At 32.9% G+C, this 25535-nt stretch overlaps 3 protein-coding genes across 7 annotated transcripts in view; 2 read left to right on the forward strand and 1 right to left on the reverse strand.

Annotated features, from left to right (window-relative positions):
- Positions 1 to 20003, forward strand: part of LOC117692832 (G-protein coupled receptor 157-like) — a 32634-nt gene extending 12631 nt beyond the window's left edge. Inside the window, exons 1-3 of one of the 2 annotated variants that reach the window (XM_034482041.2) lie at positions 14853 to 15369; positions 17480 to 17685; positions 18008 to 20003. In XM_034482041.2, the coding sequence (XP_034337932.2) occupies positions 14904 to 15369; positions 17480 to 17685; positions 18008 to 18331 (996 nt within the window). In that variant the 5' untranslated portion in view covers positions 14853 to 14903 and the 3' untranslated portion in view covers positions 18332 to 20003. Of the gene's footprint in view, positions 1 to 14852; positions 15370 to 17479; positions 17686 to 18007 lie in introns of those variants that run through there. The other variant, XM_066078611.1, reaches the window with a different exon arrangement.
- Positions 398 to 11466, forward strand: LOC117692830 (E3 ubiquitin-protein ligase MIB2). 4 transcript variants are annotated; one of them, XM_034482030.2, is made up of 20 exons: positions 398 to 506; positions 1218 to 1439; positions 2278 to 2484; positions 2581 to 2735; positions 2824 to 2928; positions 3824 to 3928; positions 4055 to 4238; positions 4332 to 4516; positions 4674 to 4822; positions 4936 to 5092; positions 5213 to 5367; positions 5456 to 5582; positions 7076 to 7178; positions 7503 to 7591; positions 7743 to 7918; positions 8243 to 8269; positions 9859 to 9885; positions 10432 to 10458; positions 11009 to 11220; positions 11389 to 11466. In XM_034482030.2, the coding sequence occupies exons 2-20, from the start codon at positions 1238 to 1240 to the stop codon at positions 11424 to 11426; spliced, it is 2430 nt and encodes an 809-aa protein (XP_034337921.2). In that variant the 5' UTR covers positions 398 to 506; positions 1218 to 1237; the 3' UTR covers positions 11427 to 11466. The 4 variants fall into 4 exon arrangements, with proteins under 4 accessions (XP_034337921.2, XP_034337922.2, XP_034337924.2 ...); XM_034482031.2 differs by having other exon boundaries at positions 8246 to 8269; XM_034482033.2 differs by having other exon boundaries at positions 4055 to 4235.
- Positions 20004 to 20509: 506 nt separating the features above from the next.
- LOC105328028 (G-protein coupled receptor 157) lies at positions 20510 to 24531 on the reverse strand. The gene is made up of 3 exons (XM_034482042.2): positions 23833 to 24531; positions 21935 to 22140; positions 20510 to 21289 (listed from the first exon to the last, which is right to left on the reverse strand). The coding sequence occupies exons 1-3, from the start codon at positions 24323 to 24325 to the stop codon at positions 20939 to 20941; spliced, it is 1050 nt and encodes a 349-aa protein (XP_034337933.2). The 5' UTR covers positions 24326 to 24531; the 3' UTR covers positions 20510 to 20938.
- Between the last annotated feature and the right edge of the window lie 1004 nt (positions 24532 to 25535).

The raw sequence follows: 25535 nt of genomic DNA on the forward strand, positions 1-25535 counted from the left end.
TGGAACCATTCTACTACTCTGTCATGAAATTTAGTATATTACTCAGCTTAGCGATGTGGCTAATGTGCCCTTTTATAGTACTTGTATTTGACATTCTGGTTCCATGTATCAAGGAACGCCTACGTACACGAGCATCTAATTCATTAAGATTAAAATATCTGGCTACAGCTATTTTTTTTTATTTTCAGGACCAGGCAATAAGTAAACAAACTTTGTAAAACGATTAAGTATGATTCGATCTAACTTCTTTTGTCTTTTTTTTCTACAAAATTCATAGAATTATTAACATATTCTATTTATGTTACAATGCGTTTATACCAAAAACGTTCTGGTTATATTATAAGTAGATCTTAAGTTGTTCAACAGTATAAATATCTTTGAAAAGGAAAAATAAACTTCCGCAATTGTTGTTCATCATCAATGTTTGCGGAAATTTCTAAGGTCAGCTTAGAAGCTAGCGAAGAATCTAGCTAAATTGAGAAATTATTCGTCAACCACCGAGAAAGGTAGGTTTAATGCAATTTCAAAAAAATGCTATTAAATTTACTAATAGAACATCAAAATAATCTGTCAAATTTGCATGATGCAAATTTCAATATTATCGTTTATACTCAAAATGTAACCGTTTTATTTTTGACTATATGTACTTTCAATTTATAGACTATGAAATTTAAATATAATAGTTTTTGATAGTACGATATTTAATCAAGAGTATTTCATTGAATAGATTAATTACTAACATTAGAGTTTAACATGATGATTAAAGTAAATTGTTACTCATTACAATATATGGCAAAGTTCCCAAAAGTTTTACTGCATTCTAATAAGTTAAACATTTATTGTATGGTAGCAACATAGAACATATTCTAATAATTCATATGTAATGTAATGAAATTTCTAAAAAGGCCAAAAAGAAAATAAATAGTTAGCGTCTAAGCGGAACGTTAGATTGGTATGCGTATACATAATTTTTTCTGATCAGGAAGATAAGTCAAATAATTTAAAAGTAGGTATATCCGTGCAGTTGTTATAAAATATTTCGAAATATTCTTCATATAAACCGGAAAATTTCCAAATGTATATAGTTAATCCTTGATGATTTTTGAAGGCATTATTTCTCTAGAAACAGTATTTCAGACAAGTGTAAATACAATAGAAACTAAAGTCAATGTACTTGAAACGGGAATGTGGTAATTCAAATTAATCGCTGTCCTTAGGTAAAGACGGAGCAAGGAAAATGGCCGAGGGATTATGGGTCGTGCGTAGTCCTGACTTGAACCTTGAAAATGACGATAAGGAGGAGGATCACGTGGGCACAGTTGTCAAGGACAATGGAGAACAAACGTATGACGTTTTCTCGGACATGGTTGGAAAGTCCACATATCGAGTCGGTGAAGGCGGGAAATTTGACCTGCACAGTTTAGACAATGCACCAGTTGGTATGTGGGTTTTTTATATCCTGCATGTACATGTATAACTATTGCAAGCAGTTCAATGGAATAAACTGAAATATACATGCACTCTTTCGGCTAATTAGATTAACGGTTTTAAGTATTTTGAGATATACTTTTAAAATGACTTGGTTTTGACAAACATGACAAATAAACAAACCTACATGTAAGACCTACCCACTGTACTTATGAAAAGGGGTTAAATATAATCATTATATTGACACTTGTAAAGGATTTTGCGTTTTGTCTTTTTTTAAGAACAAGCTAACCTCATTTTGAGCATGCATATTAAAAGTAAGAGAGACACGCCAATACTTGTATTTTGTGCAAATATTTTCATATCTTTCACTGCAAGATTACCCTTTTCCCTGAATTTTTTTTTTTTAAGTTTTAAAAGTGTTGTGGTCTCTCATATTTAACTTAATGGTTATACCTCAATATTGTAATAATCAATCCCTCACCACTGACCTAAACCTAAGGGGAAATTTTATAATTAACCAGTGTGCCTTGCATTTAATAGTAATACATTTTTGTACCTCAACTTACGACCAATAAAAATAATTTTGAAAGTGATTAACCAATACCATAACCCTTAACGTTTAAATAGAGAGGAAAATTTCTTTAAAAAAAACTGTCCACTAGTATCAAAATGAAAGCACTTGGGATATTCAAATAAACCTTGGGCAAAGGTCATAATTGGGTTTTGGAACACAGGATATGCCTACAATGTACCTTTAAATAGTATGCAAAGATAAAAACGCTTATGACACATCTCAAGACAATATATACACTCACACTATCTACGCAATATGAATCATTATTTAAGGTGGATCTGGAAATACAGGAAAGGTAGAAGACCTCCGAGAAAATGGATCAGGTGTAGGCGGAAGAAACACAGTGCGCATGCGTTTGGAAACATCAGGGGAGGCAAACGTGAATCGTGTTGGGTGCCACGGGAAGGTTGACCAACAATGTGTAGAAGAAGTTCCTGGGAGCTCTTATTACCGAGAACTTTCCAACTTTTCGGTTGTTGGTAAAAAAAAAAAACTCTTACCAATGAATGTCGTTTTTTAAAATTTTTCATAAGGCTTTAAAATGTTTTATGATATCGATTCTTAACCAAATGTAGGAAAAGTTGAAAAGAAGAGGGAAAAGTCGATATCTATGGAAAAATCACCTGAGTCATTGCTAAATAAGGGAGATAAATGTGTTATCGACATACCGGAGGAGCCATTAAAAGAACTACAGCGGGGACATGGAGGATGGTCCATTAGAATGTCAGAGGTGTTGAATCAAGTTCATTTTTATTGACCCAAAACATTGAAATTTCGCAGAACGATAATAATATAATAATATTTAGAACTTTTTATAGTGCATAGGCGAAATTGGAGTAGTGAAAAATTTCCCCGACGACAACACAGTCGAAATTGAATACAAAGGAAAGACTTACCAGTTTCACGCAGGCGCAGTCAAAAAGGTAACGGCTCTGGTATTTAATTGATTGAACAATTATCAAAACAAGCTTATTTTTTGATAAAGTATACATGTATATGTAACCTCGCGAAGTTGAATAAAAATCACGGAAAAGTTAATTTGATTTTTAAAAAGAATATTTTCTTGCCTTTGTTTTACCTGTATATATCTAAACAACACAAAATCACGACAGTATTTTGCAAAAAGGTAAGAAAAAAGTATTTTTTACTAAACTAAGTTTTAGAATACGTATGAAACTTTATAATAAATTTGATGAAAACTTTATCATAGAAAGTTGTCTAACTGCACGGTGCGTCTGTTTGTTAATTGGTCAATATTAGGTGATGCAAAAAAAAATTACAATTCACGTTGAAGACCAACACATTGAGTCTAACTAATTTACATGCAATAATCGTATGTATTTGTATTTGAATAAAACACAATAAACAAAAAGTTTCGGTCACAATGTTGATGTCTAAAGTCAACAGAAATAAAATTTTAAAAAATTAAAAAATGCAGTTTTTTATCAGTACCATAAAATAAAGTCTTAGCTCTGCCTTAAATGAACGTAAGGTTGACATAGCATCCATTGTTTGGAGCGATACAAGACAAGGTTAGCGCGACATTCCTATCAACTTTTGCTGTGTTATTACCCCGTTACATGACAAGGGGTGGGATAAAGCCGGACCAAAAACAGGATGAAACTCATAGTTACGAATTCCTCGAGCACGAGTGCATGTTTCCAAGAATTTCTACTCTAAATTCTTTGCATGCGTAATTCAAGTAAAAAAAAACAACAACAAAAAACAGCGAAGAATCTAGCACCAGAAGGCGTTAGTAATAATAGGTGATGTTATTAAATATTTCATGAATCTTAAATTTTTGATATTGTTAAACAGGTTTACAAAGTCAAAGTGGGAGATGTGGTACAGGTTCTGAAAGATGAAACAAAGGCAATTCTCCTCCAAAGAAATCATGGTGGTTGGAATGATGACATTAAAAAAGCAAGGGACTTGCAACGTTGTTCAAATCTTGAGTTTTCTTATAAGAATTGACTTTTATATGTATACTTTTCACATTGCACATACGCAGTATCTCAATAGATATTTGCATTGTTATATACATTTTAGTCGCTTGGGAAGGTGGGTAAAGTGATGAAGATAGACTCAGATGGTGACGTAGCTGTTGCCTTTGGTTACCAGACTTGGGTATATAACCCTGGACTGCTGATCCCTGTTACAGAGGTCAATGTTGATGTTTTGGATGACGAGACTGACAAAGAAAGTGATGAGGAGGATGAAGATGACTTCAGTGGTAACTTTTTTATTTATAATTATTACAGGACTACACAATTTCTAATGACGTCTTACCACGTCAAGTCACTTATGCACGTTTAATAATTGGTAGGTTCACAAAACCGTGATGAAAAACTCCAGGAAGGGACAAATCTTACAAAGCTGGTGGCACATTTGTTACTCAGAAAAGCATCGGGTGCTCAAAAGCCGACTGTCGATCCAGAGCAAATGTTCAATGCTTGCGCAGATGGCAATACCGGGGCAGTAAATCAGTTGATTCAGAGAAACAAAGATCTGGTAAATTCATAGAATTTATGTTGCAGTAAGCAAGATCTGACCAAAATTCCTTGCTCACAAAATTAGACAAAATATCATATGAGTATTCCTGAATATATTCAGGATTATATTATATAATGAATTCCTATATAATTGGATAACTTATCTCAACCTGAAGGTTAACAGCTGGCATGAGAATCTGAGTCCATTAATGGCTGCTGGACACCAAGGACATGAAAACGTTGTCAAATTATTGTTACAAAATGGAGCTCGTATAAACGCAAGCAATAAAGACGGCATGACACCTTTGATGGTATCAATAGCAGGGTAAAGACGAATGGTTTGATCTGTCTCGAATAATACCAAGCTATATTGTCAAACACATATGATTTGCATGTAGTTTTTACACAATGATGCGATTTTATACATTCTTATTGTAGTAAAGAGACGGACAGTTCTATTTGTTTGATAAAAAACAAAGCCGATGTTAATGCTTGCAACAAACAAGGACGAACTCCTGCACATTTTACAGTGCAGTTTGAACTTTATTCGGTTTTGAATACAGTTCTGGAAGCAGGGGCAAGTCTAAATAAACAGGTCAGAATTGGCAAAGCACAAACACTTTAGAATTGGTATTTACATGTATCATAAGTACGCAACTCAAAAGTTTTCATTAATTAATGCTTATATCATTCAGAAAATTATTTCTTACATTAGGATGTTAAAGGCAACACCCCGCTACATGACGCCATTGCAAAGAGAAGTGACAGGGCCGTCAATATATTTCTGAGTCATCCCCAAATAAACCTGAAGTTACCGAACAAACAAAAACACACACCGTTGATGTGGGCGGCGATGAAGGGCCACGAGTTGTAACTATCAGTTTATAGAAAGACTACAAGATATCGATATTAGTTAAATGATGACCGTCTGATGTTTTTCAATTAATGTATTTTACAGCGCGGTTGAACGTTTGATCGAAATGAAGCCCAGTCTGGTAAACGCCCAGAAAAAAGATGGATACACCGCTCTTCATATTGCTGCAATAAACGATCGCCAAGATTCTGCTAATATCTTAACCTTAAAGGTGGGACAACTGCCTCTATTCATTACTGAGTCACTTAAGTTTTATTGCCCCAGATATCATGACTTTGTTGGGCCAACGTTGGCCCGATGCTATCAGTTACACTGGCCCATTATTAGCGAATGATGTCCCAATGTAATTTTGCTAATTGTTCCAACGTTGGCCCCACATCTTGGGCCAATATCGACACCATGTCACATTTGTCATCTTCTGATATTGAACCAACGACGGTCCAAAGTGCGTAGAATATGAGCGTTATTGGACCAACGGTGGGCCAAGGTACGTACCATATGACTAACATTTTACAGTTAGTATATTAAATAATACTTACATTCTGTTTTATTTGCTAGGCTATGGCTAAAAATTTAGCAGACTGTTTAACTCTAGATCTGTCCTACAAAATGCTAAATAGGAGCAGATTTGGTCATCCCAACATTTGAGATATCACAACAAACATGGAAACTCGCCAGTCTAGCACTGTGAAAATTTTGTTTTAATTGCTTTGGGCAGTATATTTGCTCATATCGCAGGATCGGCAACTTAAATTCTTCACTTTAGAACAAATAAGCAGCAGAATAGATTAGCAGAATCTCTTGATGATAATTTTAGGCTTTTAAAAGCTTCTTTAAAAAAAATTAAACTTATCTTTAATTTGCATATTTTACATGGTTCTGTTATTTTAAAAAGTGTATAGATGTAACTATTGACATCATATATTTAGCTTTAAGTAATGATTTTATTTCTAAACACGGTAAAAACTAATCAAAAAAATATATAAACATTTAAGCACTGTATAAAAGTTAATCGCGTTTTAGCGGATGTAATCGACCAACAGACTTTTCAGTAAATAAAAATGTAATTTACATAAGTTGCATCCTTGTTTTGCTATTATCATGGTCTCAACTGACATTGATGGTTTTACAAAATGTGGCCCAACTTTGTTTGCCAAACTAACATTGACCCTCAAGTTAGATGTGTCAAGTGTACATTGGTCTCAACTTACATTAATGGTAAATTTACAACATTGGCCAAATGTTGGCCCAACGTTGTTTTCCCTACTAACATTAACACTCAAGTTAGATGTGTCAAGAGTACATTGACACAATGTTGGCCGAACGTTGTTTTCCCAACTAACATTGGTCTCAACTTACATTGATGGCAGATTTACAACATTGACCCAATGTTGGCCCGACTTTGTTTGCCAAACTAACATTGACACTCAAGTAATATGTAAGTGTACATTGACCCAATGTTTGCCCAACATTGTTTTCCTACTAGCATTGACTCTCAAGTTAACTGTGTCAAGTGAACATTGGCCCAATGTTGGCCCAACTTTGTATTATAACATTGGTTCTCAAGTTAGATGTGTCAAGTGAACATTGGCCCAATATTTTCAGCTAATGCATGTATACATAGCCAATGTTGGCCCAACAAAATCATACTATCTGGGACAATATTAGGATAAACGTCCGATGCAATTTTATTAAAATATCCAGGGAGAAGCCCAAATTAATTTACAAAATCGTCAGGGATTATCACCGCTTCACATAGCAGCCAACGAAGGATATGACAAGATGGCTAAACTTTTGATTGAAAACGGTAACTGAAAGAAATTTTGATTTCATTACATCGTTACATAGAAAATACAATATTTTTCATCCATGCGTTTTTTGTTCGTTTTGAAAAAATGTTATTTATTCAACACAATAGTCGATGCTTATTGTCAATATGATTGTTTCTTTAAATTAAAAAAAATGTATATATTTACCTCGCATTAAGCAAAATAAAAAAAATGAAGCTGTTTAAATTATTAGAGCTTTTTTGAACATCAAACTCACTAAAATATATGTGGCATGCGGCTATTTTTTTATTTTTTTGGAGAGGGTGTAAATATATGGTTAACAAAATTCATTCAATGTTCAGGAGCTGACATGGATTTACGAGATAATGACGGAGACACCCCCTTACATCTGGCTTTGAGTGGACGCCGACAGACGGAAGGAATTGGCCCAGTATGATACTGTGTATCTAAAATCATAGCATTCTAGAATGTATCAAATAGGAAAAGCGCTATACTTGTTCATCTACATGGGTTCTTATAATAACACAACCAATTTACAAAAAATACATATTGTATGTGTGTTTTTCTTTTTGATTCAACAGCTTTATGGACTTAGTGTTAATCCAAATGCACAAAACCAAGAGAGATATAACATAGCTGTCTCGATGCTTCAGAAGGGGGCCGACTACAACATTTACAACAAGAGAGGTAACTCTCCCCTCGAGGTGTGCAGGAACGGCCAACTGAAAATTGACGTTACCAACTTTATCCAGAAAAAGTAAAATTATGTTTTAAAAATTTTACACTTGGGGATTGATTGCAAAGAATACCTGCAGTGTGATTAAAATCAATCATAACTGGTCAAGGTTCTGTATATCCAATTTCAAATATTTTAAAAAAGAATCCTTCATTTTGCACGGATAACAAATTGCAAGCTGTAATAAATACCGATATATTTTAAAGTAATTTTGATTTTGAAGTTATCTTTCATTCAAATTTTTTCATCATTACCATGTTTTTGAAATCTTTTGCATAGATCATGCCGCCGAGTCATTTTTTTTTTATTGTACATGCATATCCTAAATTTTGAATAATTTTAAAGCAGATCAACTAGTAGACCATCAACCAGGTAATGTTATATCATGTCGGCTCTATTTTAAACGTCTGTTTTCGACTTTCATTTATATCCATCGCACATCTTTTGAATTAATGACTTTATCGTCTTGAAGATTTCTACTTTGGTAATTGATAATCTAGAATTCTAAATGATATAAGACATGGTTAAGCGTTGCATGTAGACTGTCGTATGACCAAAGCTTACATACATCAACATTTTTCTTTCATGTAATTGCTTGGATGAATTTACATGGAATTTTGACATAGCTTTTATGTATAAATAAACACATCAACTATAATGTCACAAGGACATTAAGCAAAAATATTGTATATTTGCTACAAATACAATTTTCATGCTGACCATTGCAATCTCCAATGTATCCCCTGATAACTTTATATCTATTAATTATCATGTAAATGCAATAAAAGAAAAAAATAATATTTGAAATGCTATTCCGAATTTTAAAAGATGTATATTTGCTTTTATTGCTTATATATAAAAACAATCCCTCGATATTCCTAATTTTATTTAATTTCCAATTTGAGTTAAATCTTAACATTCACATCCTAAGCAGATTTAAACTAAGAGTTTTAATTCAGTTTGGTGCCCAGCAGCTGAATTGGGCAATGATATTGTACACAGTTTGTTTTAGATCTTATTTTTTTTATCATACAATATTGTAGCAGACCAAATTGTGAACAAACAGCAAAGTAATATTACTTAAGTTCGATGTTAATATCGGACTCATTGTTCATTCTTTCGTTCCTTTCCTTACTCTTTTTAAGCGTATTTGGAATACTGTTTAAAAGGCTTTCAATTCGATGAATGAAAATCAGAAATCCACAATTACACTAAAATCCGGTATGATTACACATATCATGTCTCTTGATTTTTTTAGACATCCTAAGTTAATTTTTATGGCAATGCTTTTAATCATACATTTTAAGCTCGCATATGAGCATAGAAGATGTTATATGCCAAGTACATGAATGTAAAGTGATGCACATTTGATTAACCTCTGACCAATAAAGTTACAAATATGTTCCCTGATGAATTTGACTATCACTACATGTAAGCATGTAAATGTAACACGAAAGATTCACTATAATTTGAAAAGCTATTGAAAATTACGACACACACTTTCTTTAAAATCTCAAAGCGGAAAGCTTTCACTGCAAGTAAATACATCATAAATAACTTTTTTTTCTTTCAAACTAACAACTTCATTTACAATGTCTGCGGATCGTGATTTTATATAATATTATTAGTTTGGTGTCTGTCAAACTTAATTTTACTGAAGATATAATCCTTTTCTTTTCATCATATAATTAAAATTGTATGATGTTTGTTTTTTGTTAGTAATAAAATATCGATTTTTTAAAATTTCATTATGATCATTTTGATGTGTGTCAAATAAAATTTCCCCCCAATAATCTGTATTTTGTGATGTGAATTAGAATGTTTAAAAATATTTTGAAATTCAGTGCACTTAGCCACGTCATTTATTATTTACGTTGTTAGCTCTCGTATGTTTTATTTTCAGATATTTTGTAATAAATTTTATCTTCAAAATTTATATCTTACTTCAAACAATTTTACAGCAGACAAAGTAGCAGACCACCAAAAGGGTAACGTTTCGTCAATTCTGTTTCATTTTCGTCTTTCGTTATGGTTGTTAGATTTGTTAAGCTTAAATATGTTCGCAAAGACTTTATTCATACTTAAATCAAATATGGTAACGCAATGCATGGGTGCAAGTGTTATCTGGTTACATACACCAAAGAACTGCAATTGTCAACTCAATACATCAAGGTACAAAACATTATGATTAAGACGTGGTCTTTTTTCTTTCTTTTTTTTTTTATCAAAATAACAATTCAATCCTTCACGACCGCGAAGAATAAATCATGTAAAAATTGTAAAATCATTTAACAATTTTTTTCCATTATCTCTACAATCTTGCTGGTATGAAATTTCAAAACACAGGTTAAGTTAAAATTAAGATGTTAATTGACTTCTTAAAGTATAAAATTAATTTGTATAAAATTATCTTATATAATATGAATTCTTTTTATGATATTATTTTTAAAAAAATGTTTTACCTAGGACACATCGCCACTTTAAAAAGTTCTTGTATATCTTATCTTGTTCTTTTATTTTGCACAATTTTAAAGCGGACGAAGCCCTAAACCACCCAAGAGGTAATATTACTTCAATTTCAGACTCAGGACCTCCGTCTGTCAAAGCCGTTTTTCATCAGCATGTTTTAAAATCTCAAAATAGTTATCTCAAAGATTTATAAGTTTTGTGTTCGAAATACTGGAATTAATAATAAAATTGGATATAAGTGTGCAATGCATGTGACGCCCGTTTTAATCAGATATAAATCACAAATTAATTTCTGCTCTGGGAAAACTATATGATGATCTTGTTTAACTCTTTGATTTGAATTAATTGTTGTTAAATCTTTATATTTGCACTGTTCTGTCAAATTAACACTATATAGTATTGGCCCTGTCATTAATTGAACAATAATTCCACTAACTTTATATTTACTTGTATTCAGTTTGTGTTAAGCAAGGTGGAAAATACTTTTTAACGAACACTCGCCATCAGTAATGGTCGGATTGTAATTCATTTCCAAAAACCATTCATAATCAATTTGTCGATTCGAATTTGACTCAACCATTTTGAGAAATTTCCTTCATTTACTTTTGACACAAAAGCTCATTAAGAAAACTTTTTTAATAGTAGGTCCGGGGCTAGCAGACAGTGTACTTCGGAAGCCCATGCCCTCCATAAGCTGTTAACAGAGCTGCCCATCCTCTGTGCTAGATGCAAACACTCCATGGCCGACACACGCCTCCACCCCTGTAAACACAAGGTCGTCTGTGTGGACTGTAGCTTCAAGTGTCATGTTTGCCCCCTGTGTAAAGTTCCTGTCTCGAACAGATGTAATAGGAGTAAGTACTTTGAGGTTGATATAAATTATTGTATTAAATTGCTTAAAGTTTTCTTCGTTTTTTTTTTATTTCTTATTAGAGTTTCAAGATTTTCTAAATATAAATTAAGAATGTTTAATAAAAATTTGAACCGTTTGTTTAACATATCTAATACTGATTATGTTGCAGAGGGTCGAATCCAGACCGATCCTTGCTTTGTGCAGTGAACAGTCGGTCAGCTCCATGAAATAAACTATTGTAAATTGATATTCATTTTACTTTCTTATCACGTGATGTCGATGCAACCTATATGAAACTGTACAATAGACATTGGTATAGTGCATAGATTATCTTGTTAATACAAACCTGTCCTAAGAGGGTCTGACAGTCGTGGCCATTCTTGACCAGTCCATCATATTATTTTTCTTCTTGAGATGAAGAGCTATGTATAAACATATGCTTGGAAAATATTTAGATTTGAAATCTTAAATATTTAATTAGATATTTTAAACTCAATTATACTATATGGCCAAAATGATAAAATCTAAAATTTCAGCCTAATCTGATGGATAATTTGTTGAAAATACAGCTTAACAACTTATTTTAAATGGTGATGGTTATTAATGTGTGAGACATCGTCAAAGTCAGAAAATTCATTTATCATTTTCGGTAAACAAAAGTTGTAATTTTTTTTAATTTTTGCAATGGTATGATATACAACACATGATATGCAAGTCGCTCAGAGTCGCTCTTGGCTGCATTGTGATATGTTACTATCAAACCAAATGAAATGTTTTCTGTTAACTTGAAAATTTGATACATTCGTTAATCACTTTTATTATTGTTTTTGAGATGTTATTATACATACATGTAGGTGTACATTAAAATTAAAAAAAAAATTGAACTGTTTTTAGTTGAATTGTCACTAGTGACTCGTCAATTTTTTGTACAGATTTTAAACTGAATGAGATCCAGTAATAAGCCTTTCTCCGATTGCTAAAGATGAAGATGATCAAAATATACTAGGTGGTTGTTTAGCTTCAGGCCCGTATGAAATACAAATTAAAGTGTATTTTACGAATAGTTTTTTTTTTTCATCAAGATTGTTCACGCGTATGTACATAATAAGTTGGTATATAAAATACAAAACAAACTGCTTGATTGGTGCTGGATACTTTGCCAATAAAAAGTAGTCTGGGAAACCCAATTATCAAATGTTCAGATAAACTGCGCCATTAGGTCGACCGGTGACCTTTGATAAACTTCATGATGACTAGTATCCTGTCTAAATATTTTGATTAAATTCGTAGTAGTGAACTCGATACACATGCGGCTTAGTACCAATTAAATTAAGTTAAATAAAAATTTCAAAGAGAAATTATACATCAGTTTTTCTTTTTTGATCATGAATGATGATTATTTTATTATGAAAAAACACATTTTTATATTTTCGACGAATTCAAAAAGCTTGATGTTACCCTTTTCATTCAAAATTTAATTTCTGATTATAAACTAATATTTTTTTTAAGAATTACAATATGCTTCCCTGCATTTTACAATCAGCAAAATTGATCCTCTACAAGTACATTTTACCCTCACACATTTGCATGCACAACTGTTTTCAATATGATATTTATGATAAATTTTGATAAATTATTTCCCAGTGAGTTAATCATACATTAAAAAGAAGGGCCCGCTTCAAAAAAGGGCATTAGAATAAAGCACTGTGCTTTTAAAGAACATTGTTTTGAACTTAACCTTTGAATGACAATTTAGTTCAAGATTTCTGGACAATCATTGTTTATCCAACAAACATTGCTTGGGTTTTGTACTTATATAGACAGATTTGCAAAAGGGAAAAATTGTTCGAAAAGCATACTGTATCTAACAGAGGTTTGTTAAGACTTTGACATTAAAAAAAAAATTAATGACAGTCACTACAAACTTCTTACCGACAGTCTATCTCTTACTCGACTGAGAAAAAAAACTTCTTGGTTTCACAGAGATTTAACATAAAAAAAAAAACCATTGCAAGAAGTTTAAATGCATTGAAGCAATCGTTTGGGACCTTCAACCCAGCTTTACAAATCCGTATGGATGGTATTCGAGATAACAGACGTCTAACTGTATTAACGTCTATTTCCTTTCTAGACTTTTTTTTATAGATAAAACAGCAACAACAGTCTCCGTGACGAGGACTAACTCTATACCATGATCTTTTTGATTCTTGTTCTTCTGCAAATCTGAATTGAAATGTTGTCATCGCTTTGTATAAAACTATATCAAACGACAATTTTCAACCTGATTTACTATAGCATTGAATGATTTATTTTTGACGTCGTCGTGTCAATAATTGCCGTCAGGTGAGCAGACAAATTGAATAACGCGCGTTAGCGCGTTATGATAATTTGTCTGCTCACCTGACGGCAGTTATTGACACGACGACGTCAAAAATAAATCATTTAATGCTTATATTTACATTCCCTTACTGAAGAAATCTATTATTTACTTAAATAAATCGATATAAAGTGCAGATCACGGAGGGAGTGAATAAGTAACAGCAAGAACAGCTGTTTTGTAAAACCGGTTTAAACTGGTTTTCACATAAACTGTTGAGATGAGATCCACGAACATGAAAATATAATCCACGATAAATAACTCTTGAAATGTTGCTTTTAACAATAAAGTCAAATTTTTTGTTGAATAATTATAAAACATGGTGTTTTGACAACATTCATGAAATACATTTTTAACCGATAACATAGAAATCACTGTTTGAGAACTACTTATGTAAATTACTCGTATATTCATACACAGTGAATAGGTGTTGCATTTACATGCATTTAAACATCACAGAATTTAATGAAAAAACACAGTAGAATGTAAATATAATGTTTTACTCTATTTTCAAAGTGGTCAAGCATCCCGTAACGTCATTTTGTTTCGTTTCTAAGACCGTGTTGTACGTAAATGCTTATTAGAAAGACTCAAAAGTTTCTGCGGAAGACTCCGAAAAGGCGATACTAAAAGGATTTTATCTTATAAATACGCCAATAAGTGGTATCAATCTTTTTATAAAATAAAATATTTTCTACAGCCTAAGTCAAGTGTATAATGAACTGTGTTTTGCTGTTTTATTCGGTAATCTTTAAAGCGAACGCTAGTTCGGCGTTTATAAAGTACGGGGAAATTAAGCAATGGCGTGTAAGTGTGGAGAAAATGTGATTGTTGTTTAAAAAAAACCCTGCCATAAACGCATAATTTTTTATGATAGTAAATCGTTCGACAAAACATTTACTTAAGTATTTATGATATTTATAAGGAAGCGTTTTTACAACCCCATTTTAAAGTGACATTAGTTTATTAATAACGAATTCTGCACGAAGTGCAGTTAAGAGGAATATCTATATAATATTTAAATTCCTTTCTTCTGTTATATAATCTGCAATGGTCCTCAAATAAATGTTGTAGACGTTTGTTTAATTGCTTTTTTATGATACAACATTTTTTTTTTTAAATGTACAAAATGCATTATGTATTTTCTCACTATTCAAATATTTATTTGTATGCTGCGCTAATTGCACGTAAACCTTTGAACATAACCCTAGTATTCGGACTGTGTACTTGTTGTAAGGACACCTTGTGCAGACACTTAAGTTTTATACGGAAGACTGAAAACCGAAAGTAAACTTCATTTTGCAAACATGTCTTCAAATAATTCTAACGATACGACCCCTACTAGCCAACTACCACCATCAGTGCTTATTTGTACATTTGTGAGTAGTTTACTGTCCATTGTTGGTGCAGTGGTTATTTTCATTACTTACTCTCTAGTCACTGTGGCCAGAAACCAGACGAGGCGGCTTCTGGTGTACTTGACTATAGCAGACTTAATGACTGCGGTGGGAAACCTTGTTGGAGCATCGCGCTACGTGTACATTTACGTCATCAAAAATGAGACGGAATATCTCTTTAATCGTCAAATGCAAAATGTCACGACAGATGCTGTTTGTGATGTACAAAGCTTCGTAACGACGTTTTCATCATTGTCTTCTTTTTTCTGGACGTCTATCATCATGATTCACATTCTGATGACCTTAATCACCCAGCGAGAGTGGTCCAGTCTCCGCAACAGAGTGATTTACCATTTTGTTTCGTGGGGAGTACCACGTAAGTTTGATTAATTGAGTGGTGAGTATATGAAAGATTATAGAAGTTTGTGTTGTATATATATATTGTTAAGCGCAGATCGTAAAAACATTTACGATTGGACAAGGGATAATTATATTTGCCAGGGGAGGTGGTCCAATGCCTGCTTTCGTTAAAGATATATATGCCGTTCTGAATAAAAATTTTAAAAGAGACAAAAAAGGTTTGCGTCTTTCCATTAAGCTACAAAAGTTATAACCTTTTTTCAAATTATACAGTTTAAATCAAATGCATTTACAAGTATCGAATGTTAATTCTTATTTATTTATTGATCGGGTCGGTTAGTAATTGCCTAACTTTGAAAAATTCATTATCACGTGATGTGACAAGCTAATTTTAGAACGTACACAAGATGCGAAAACAAAAACGTAAGCAGTTAGAAGAAAAAAAAAGAAATTGTTTAACAGAAAATGTTGTAAAGTGAGAGTCTATATTTGAGATCACTTTGAGCTGTGTACACGTGTTAGAAAGGAGTTAAACTTCATGTTGAACTATAAGCTAGACAGGTAGGTCACACATACAGCGATGTGTTTTCTTTGTTTGTTTGTACTTGCACTTAACTAGAACAGTAAGCACCAAAACAAAAACAAAAAATTTAATTTTTGCATTTACGTTCTTGCATTACAGAGAGTCACTCAGAAAGAATCTGCAATATTTAACTAAATATTCTGCAATATTCAACATCAACCATATCTTAAAACTTCTGAAGTTTTCATTTGACAAGCAGCTTGTCATAATTATATGCTCAAGAGTATTACCATTATACCGGTATACTATATAAGAACCTTATCAAGTACTGATTACCACAACCATACACTTTAAACTTTCCCGTGTAAAGTTTGAACGCCAGAATGAATACATATCGAACACGAATTACATACAAAACCTTTAGCCCCGCCCCTTACTCATATTTGCGTTTCCGCAAAAGGAAATAATTTTATTTTAATTCACCGAGTTTAACCGAAATAGATTATATTTTGTTTGTTTACTCAGAAACAAAAAGAGGCTCATGTGTGTGGTACGATATTCATAGTCTGAAGATGATAAAAATTTGTACTGCTTTCACCTGAAAACTTTTTAAAAAAATTATTAGTTGTAGATGGTTTGAGTCGAGGGGCCCCAGAAGGGGTAATTTTGACGTTCTTTTTTCTGATTGGTATGAAAATAACGGTCAAATGCAAAGAAGCTCTCATCGATTGTCATCGACACCCATATACAGCCATCCTCAAAAAATGCAGATGACAATATCTGATATTTTTCTGTTTACAGCACAAAAACCTGTTTATATGAATTCAAACAATTGTAAATCAGTGGCGTCGGAAGCAAATTGAAAGTGGGGAGGGGGGGGGGGGCTATTATACTAATCCTCGGAAATCTTGACAAGCAAAAAAAAAAAAACCTAATTCCCAAAATCAAAAAACATCCTAATCCGGGGGGGGGGGGGGGGGGGGTAAACCTATAGTTCCAAAAAAATCCTTACCTACCCAAAAATTTTTCCCAAATCGTGAAATTTCTAATCCGTGAGGGGGGGGGGGGGGGGGAAGTATACCTATGACTCCAATTTCTCAATATTCCCATCTTTCAAGGTAAATTTGGAAACAAATACGTTTGCTACGATAAAAAGTTGGGGCGGGGGGCTGAACCCTCTATGGTGCTATGAGCCTAATGGTTAGGTCTAACTTTGCAAAAAAAAGTGGGAGGCTAAGCCCCCCCCCCCCCCAAGCCCCCCCCCCCCACTCCCCTCCCCGGTTCCCATGCTGCTTCTCTGAATTATTATTCCCGCGCTAATGCGTAAATCAACCTGAATGAATATGCATAGTCAATCGTTGTTATTCATTTACAAATTATGGCTTTTACTTCGTTAATACTTCGTAAAAATGCCGTTAAAACGGCATATATACCTAGAAATATTATAATTTTATGATGTATTTTCCAGGTGGTGGGTGGGGTCCGGAAACCCCAGGCCTCATCTAACTCAACGCATGACTATTAATCCTATGTAGTTAGTCTTTACAACGCATGTGATTTGAAAATGCTACGTTAACTTTTAATGTTGTTGCTCTGTCCATAGTGGGTATAACATTCCTAGCTCTCTCATACGACGTTCTCGGAGAAGACTTTCTCACCAGCACGGGACCATGGTGCTGGATTAAAGGGTGTCTTCTCCAACCCAAAGTTTTTCTATGGATGGCATTGACCGGAAAAGGCTGGGAAATCCTTACCTATTTTCTGACCATGGCATTTTATATAATGATGAAGATTTACATGTGGAAAAGGGTACTTGTAAAATTTGTCATCCAAATCAATAAATGAAATTCTGCCAGATTTTTCCTTCTTTTCCTCTTATCAACTGTAGTATATTATTGAATAAACATGAAGAGATCATGATAAAAAGAGTGTGCATATTCGTTGAAGAAGAGGAGTTTAAATTATCATCATAAAAAAGCGGCAAAATATTTGAACTCAACTTTGTATTATTGATACAGATTTTATTTTTTAAATTGAAATATATTTTAGGATTAAAACTTAACAGATTTGTTTTATTAATACATATTTCATTCTAATACATTTAATGATAAATAATTTTTTTCCTTCCTAGCGTTTGCGCTTTAAAGATCGAAGCCACCATCACCTGAGGGAGGAGGACGAGTTGTATATTATGATCTTCTTCGTCATCATCATTCTCCGCGCAGCAGGAACTATCCGATTTTTGTACGCCATCGAAAATACCAACAACTCTCCAGGTACCTTCGATAAGGTTCTCCTTCATATCCAAAGCTTTGGAGACAGTGCGCAGGCCTTTGCTAACTGCATTCTGTTCTGCATCCGAGACACTGCCGTGCGACAGGATATGTGGAATCGGATACGAGGAATGTGCAGACCAGTACGTGATGAGGAGCCGTTACTTGCCGTTACTTGCTAATGGGATTATTTAATTTTGAATGCCGCATGAAGGACAGTGTTTAGATAATGTTAAGTATTTTCTTAAAACACAGTGCTAAATTATAGCGCCGGTGCTCAGGGCACATTTGTGCTAAAGTTTTCAAAATACTTGACCCTTACATATGATACATGTATGATTGTCGGTGTTAACTTATTTTCAACAAAATACCAACGTACAAAAGTATTTAAAAAATAATCCCTTTTAAGTGTCGATTTGATAAAAATAAGATTTCAATCTATTGATATTTAAGATCAGTAAAATAATTTCCTCTAAATAGAAACCCCACTCCCCTCCCTTCAAACAATACCAACCAATCCCAGTGAAACTTGAGTGTCGAAACAATATTCTAGATCTATAGTGGCATATTTCTGCCCCTATATGCAAGATAAATTATGTCTACATGCAAGGTTATTATGACAACATGCAAGATAATTATGTTGACATGCAAGTTACAAATCTCTAAAGAAAGCCAGACTTATGTGTGGATAAAATGACTTACTAATGCCATACTCTGACATCATAGATGCAAGATGCAACATAATTATGACAACATGCGACATAAATATGTTGACATGCGAGATAATTATGTAGACATGCAACATATTTATGTCGACATGCGACTTATTAATGTCAACATGCGACTTATTTATAATAAAACTTGTCAAACACATTTTTCATCAAATGTTTTATGTCTATCATTCATAAAAGTTTCGTGTATCAGTCACTTACAATGACTAAAATCTCGCGGGTATCAAATCGGTAAAAAGGAAAGCTACATAATATATTTGAGATATCTCACCGGAAGTAGAATTTGTTTGCTTACTTAACATTGTATAGATGACATATATAGATTTTATACTCATATATTTATTACATGTTTAAAAAGAAAGAAAAGAGAAAAAAAATATTTTTGAAGTGCTTCCGGTGACGACCGGAAGTTACGAAGAATCAAACAAAATAGTATAAACACATGAACTTACATAGGGCTATCATCCCACAAAAATTAGTTGTTGAAATATACTGTTTTTGAGATCTCGTGGAGTAACGTTTTTTTGTCTCGGGAAAGGAAACGGACAAACGGAAGTGCTCAGTGAAAAGTAAAGTTAGTAATTTTTGACCATTAAAGAACACTTCTTTATTACTGATCAATTTCACAAAAACTGTTTAAGTAAAACAGTTCAACTTTTAAACAATTTGATTTGTTCGAACCCTTCCGGTGAGGACCGGAAATGACAGTTGACAAAATGAAAGTGGTTAAACACATTTTCTATCAAATATTTATCATCAATGTAAGTTTTCGGTGTTATTATATGAAAGACTTAACTCTGAAATAGCTCAGTTAATTATAATTTAGTATAAAAAAGTAGTATAGCTAATAGCTGATAATAATTTAGTATAAAAAATTGTTAATTAACTCTTTGCTGTTTCAAGCTTACATGTAATTATTATACAAAATTGTAACGTTTTTTGTCTATGCCCGCATTACTTTTTTTACAAGTGTATGTATGATGTTTTTGGTAAATTATAGTAATAAAATACAGTAGTTATTTCTTTTAAATATCAGAATTTGTAGATATTGGAAATACAACATTACAACTACTAGTATGCATTAAACGAAGTCATCTATTTTCTTTTATGTAAATCTTTCATCTCTTGTATACCTACATGCAATAAATTACTTCATTAAATTCGACCTCTGCCGAGTTGGTTAATATTACTTCGCTGAGATACCTACATACGTGTTGTGTGGGATTTTCCCTATAGATAAGCAACAATTTCCGCCTTTGATCAGTTTTGTTGCAATATCAGATGTGTTATTCACTGCATTGTAGCATTTATACAACGAAATACTGTATAAAGGGACATATTCGCCCCGTTTAATTTTCGACCTTTTCGCCTTTGTAGTCAGGGGCAATTTTAGACGGCGAATTCAAAACATTTTTTTTAAAATTGAGTTAATTAGAAAGAGCATAAATTTTCATCTATGTTTGGGCGAATTCAAGACAGGGTGCAATCGTCTGCAAGTGAAGAAGGGCGAAAATAACATGTTTTGAAAATTACCCAGTATTCATTAATATATTTTATTGTAACAAACAAAATCATCGTTCTCATGTAACACCGGTTATTTTTGTGGGAAGTTTTTTTTAGGAGCGCGAACTACCTATAACTAGTATCATTATAATTTTGTTCTAATGTTGAATCTTAAAATAAGTGAGTTCTAAATAAAGAATGATATATTCAATAGATTCATTTGTATCGAATATATTGTTATAGCTCTCTCTCTCTCTCTCTCTCTCTCTCTCTCTCTCTCTCTCTCTCTCTCTCTGCATTGTATCAATTACTTAATCATCAATTACCATATTATTATTTATGCTTTTCAAAAAATGTTCATGAACCACATTAAATTTTAAACAACACTATATATTTTGATATACACTTAATTCATTTCAAATAGAAAATTCATTTTTGATGAAATATGTTCATCTTATAGTTACACTGATTGTTATCAATTATTGGTAAAGTTTTGTGGTATATAATTGAACACACAAGGACATCAAATTGCTTTCTGCAGTTTGCTTTTACTCCTTAATGTATTTGATTGTAGTCTCTCAGCTGTCGATCTCTTTCTCTCCAACACAAATTTCTCCAAATTCCACGTCGGACAGTTGTATCCTTGACACAGAAGAGAAGACAGTTACAAAAAGCCTGAGCGCTGTCCCCGATACTCTGTAAATGCATCAGCACCATGTCCGTCTCGTCAAAATTGTACACATCTTTTCCATGGATTACCCTAAAAACAAAAATTCCGTATCTAGCAGTACCCCAGATTCGGAGAAGATAGAGAACGAACCACAGAAGGACGTAGTTCTCGTCGTCATCTCGAAGATGCATCGAGATTTGACTGTATCGCAGATCAGGGGCATGCTCTCGCCGGCGCTGCAAGAAAGGAAAATTGAATATTTATAATAAATTTTAATTATGTTATATTTCTCAAAGATTATGGCAATTACATTTTAAATTAAAACCAGTTTTATTAATTTTGAAAACTAATAAGGAAGTTTTTAAATTTTCTCTCAAGACATTTAAAAATTGACATAAAAAACATTCTCATTAAAAAGAAGCTTTCTAAATGTTCTCTTAATATAAATATTTGAAAAATGGTTGACATATTTTGTCACAAATTAAGCTCCATACAAATACTACAGAATCTTAAAAGTGCATGTACACATGCGGGAACAACCATACTTAACTCGATTACCCTGTAAAACAGAGCTATAATATCATTTTTTTTTAAATATACTTATTTTATGTTGATGGAAGTCTGCAATTTTACAATATGACAGCTTAAAATCTATTGTACAATTTTGTGATTGATTTCCAAAGTAAGTCAGTTTCTCTCGCCAATTTTGAAAAAAAAAGATACTTATCTAATCTCAAATGCAATCATCTTTCTCATTTATCTCATATAAACAAAGTGTTAAGCATGTAAAATCAACTGAGAGTAAGAGCGTTTAATTTTAAAATAATTAAATGTTTTAATTGACGCAAATTAACTTTTTAGATAGGCAATTTAAGATTTACCCTCTTAATCATGTAGTATTTGAGATAGATGTAAAGGAAAGCTGTGACGATGTAAGTAGCAATTTCCCAGCCCTTTCCCGTGATTGTCATCCATTTCACTATTTCCATATTCTTCAGGCAGCCTCTGATCCAGCACCAGGAACCACTGCTGATAGACAGGTCCTCTCCAAAGACATTCTTAAAGGCACCCACCATGGTGATTATAACTGTAATGTTTACGAGTAACTTAAATTTATTCATTTCATTGATTCCTGAATTATATAAATGCTACAAGATGTTCGAATAAACAAACATGTTTACGTAATACATGTACAAAAAATCTAGAAGAGCAAGGCTAGACGATAGCTTAATCAAATATATGTACTGCTTAAAATGAACTAAAAAACAAGAGGCCCATGGGCCACATTACTAATCTGAGGAAAAATAGGTATGATAAAATCAGCTTAATGGAGTCATAATTCAAACTATCATGGTTTTCACCGACTGGAATCTACACTACATAAGGATGCTTCAACACAAGTTTCAGTCTTCCTGGCTGATACGTTTCTGAGAAAAATGTTAAAGATTTTTTTTTATTCCTATGTAAGAATTTCAGCCCCCCCCCCCATTGTTGCCCCAACCTACCCATTCGGGTTATGAAATTCACAACTTTGAATTTACATTACCTGAGGATGCTTCCACACAAGTTTCAGTTTTCCTGGCTTATTAGTTTCTAAGAAGAAGATTTTTAAAAATTCTATACATTCCGATGTACAAATTCGATCCCTAATTGTGGTCCCATCCTACGCCTGGGGTCATGATTTTCTCAACTTTGAATCGACACTACTTGTGGATGTTTCCACACACTTTTTAGCTTTCCTGTCTGATTAGTTTCTAAGAAGAAGATTTTTAAAGACTACCTTTTTATATTTCTATGTAAAAAAAAAAAATTGACCCCCCCCCTTGTGGGCCCCAACCTACCCCAAAGGTGTCACGAATTTCACAACTTTAAATCCACACTACCTGATGATGCTTCCACACAAGGTTCAGTTTTCCTTGCCGATAAATTAGTTTTTGGAAGATTTTTGAAAATTTCTAAAAAAAAATTTTTTCAATATTCCTTATTTACTCCTCTTCAAAAAGGGCGTGGTCCTTAATTTTCACATTTGTTTAATCCACTTTGCCTAAGGATGCATTCTGTAAAATTTAGTTGAAACTGGCCAAGTAGTTTTTGAGAAGATGTTGAAAATGTGAAAAGTTTACGGACAGATAGAATGCCAGACGGACAAACAGGCGACAGACAAAATGTGATCAGAAAAGCTCACTTATGCTCTCAGCTCAGGTGAGCTAAAAATAATGAAACAGAAAGATAATACACACTAGTTTCGTTCGCAACCACATTAAATGAAGTATCCATATATTTATGGTGCTGTCTGTTGCTCATATTAATACTGGACTTAAACTTAACCCTCATTATTTACAATAAATATACCCACACATTCCCCCTATCGTTATAGTTTTTGATGAAATAGTGGGTGAGGTAGACAGTACTTGCCCCCATCTCGTTATTTACTCGTTATATACTTAGCGTTTAACCCTTGATCTCCGATTTCAAAAACTACAGGATGTTAATACATAAGTAGTTACAAGTTGTGTATGTAAACATTTCCTCGTTAAATAACTCTTTCTTAATGGGTGTTAAAAAGACAAATAAAAAGTATTTTAAGTACTACACGTATTATTTATGAAATTGGAAAACCCAATATGTATTTTTCTATTTCAATCAATTAATTACAATTTCTGTTAATTAATTCTAACTCTATATAGAATTTAAACTCGTTTATCTATACAAATGCATAAAATCATATTATTTCTAACAAAAGAATTCATCGAAAATACAAAACTATAAAACTACTTACATGGTAATCCCCAAGAAACACAGTGGGCAAGGACCTTTGATATTGTCGTCATGCACCATTCCGACTGGTAAACAAGAGTAAGTAGAATATGAAGTCCAATGATAATGGTCCATGAAAACGAGGCAAGCGATGAGAATGTGGTGATCAGACTCTGTACGGTGCAGATGTTGCCTGGGTGATGGCAGTGTTCTAGGATGTCTTCATACGTAAGTAATCGATGATGTCGGTGTTTGACGGAATACCGTATGGCGCCCATAAGATTCCCCGATGACGACATAAGGTCTGCGATGGTTAGGTATAGAAGCAAGCGGCGAGTTTGATTCTTTGCTTGGGGAACAGTGCAGTACGTCACAAAAATTGTTATTGCGCCACAAATGGAGAGGGAGCAGCTCACATAGGTACAGACTAGTATTGAAGTAGGTAGCTCGATATCGTTAAATGATGAAGTCGTATTTTCCAAAGGAAAGGTAGTGGTGAACACAGTTGTGGCCATGGCTACAGAACGAGGCCAACTGCTTTATGCCCGCCGCTCTGTGTAGTAGAGTTTCCGGTTCGTTGATGGGATATGGGTTTTTTCTCATTCATTGCATGTAGTCATAATATTTCTTTACTTCCTTAATTCATACTTCCTTTACATTTTTCTCTATTGTTGAATTAAACTTTTAACTTTATTTCAATAAAACAAAACTGACGAATTTTTAAACAGAATTTGGCCACCAGTGATAAATTGATTTTTTTTTTTCAGATTGTTGCAAAATCAATTTTTAAAATTTTTAAAAAAATCATTAATTAAAATTTTGAAAATCTTTAAAAAATCATATTATTTGTACTTCATTACCAAAGGGTTTGTTTCTATAAAACATACTTGTCTTGAAAATGTTATGTAATTTTTATAACTCTTAAGTAACATAAAACTTAGATCTTAAGAATCAGGAGAGGAACATGACTATCAGGAACAAATATAATTGATTTTATTTTATAAAAGTCCTGATATGCCTGTTACAAATAAGAAATTAGGAATATCAAAAGTTGAAAACCTAAAATGGTTGTTTCTAAATATATATATAGTATCATGTGATATTGCAATATTGGGGTTTTTTGTTTTGTTTATGAAACATGTCACTATTAACATGCGTCCTCCAACTCACAATCACATTAAACTCTTAAAGTAGTCCTCAAATTTACTATTTGTACAGCAAATTATTAAACGGCAAAAAGATTGTAATGGGTCTTTTAATCGGTTAGATTGATTTGATCAGATTGTTTACTGTATAAAAACATATCAAACAAAAGATGTGACCGCATGCTATTAAATACAATTTATGGGGTGTTCACCTTAAATACAACTATACAATACAACAAATATAAAAAAATCTGTAAAAGATAATTAAGGAAATATATACACCCATATCAACACCAGGATACTGCGTGCATTTTAGAACACATTTGCAGGAAGCGACAATCTGAATTGCAAACAAATGATAAGGAACATTTGGTCTATGTAAATATACAATACATCAAAACGCTTGAATAAAACAGCAAAAGTGTCATTAAAATGAAAACTCGAATGGTGTAGGTTATAAAGAATCGATGAAAATGATTATCTCGTATAAAGTCATATTAATTAGCTGACGTGCATGCACATAGAACCGCAGGAATTGCTTCGTCGAACATCGTACCTCCTTAATATCATTTTTAAAAAT

Source organism: Magallana gigas, chromosome 3 (assembly GCF_963853765.1).
Source record: "Magallana gigas chromosome 3, xbMagGiga1.1, whole genome shotgun sequence".
NCBI lineage: Eukaryota > Metazoa > Mollusca > Bivalvia > Ostreida > Ostreidae > Magallana > Magallana gigas.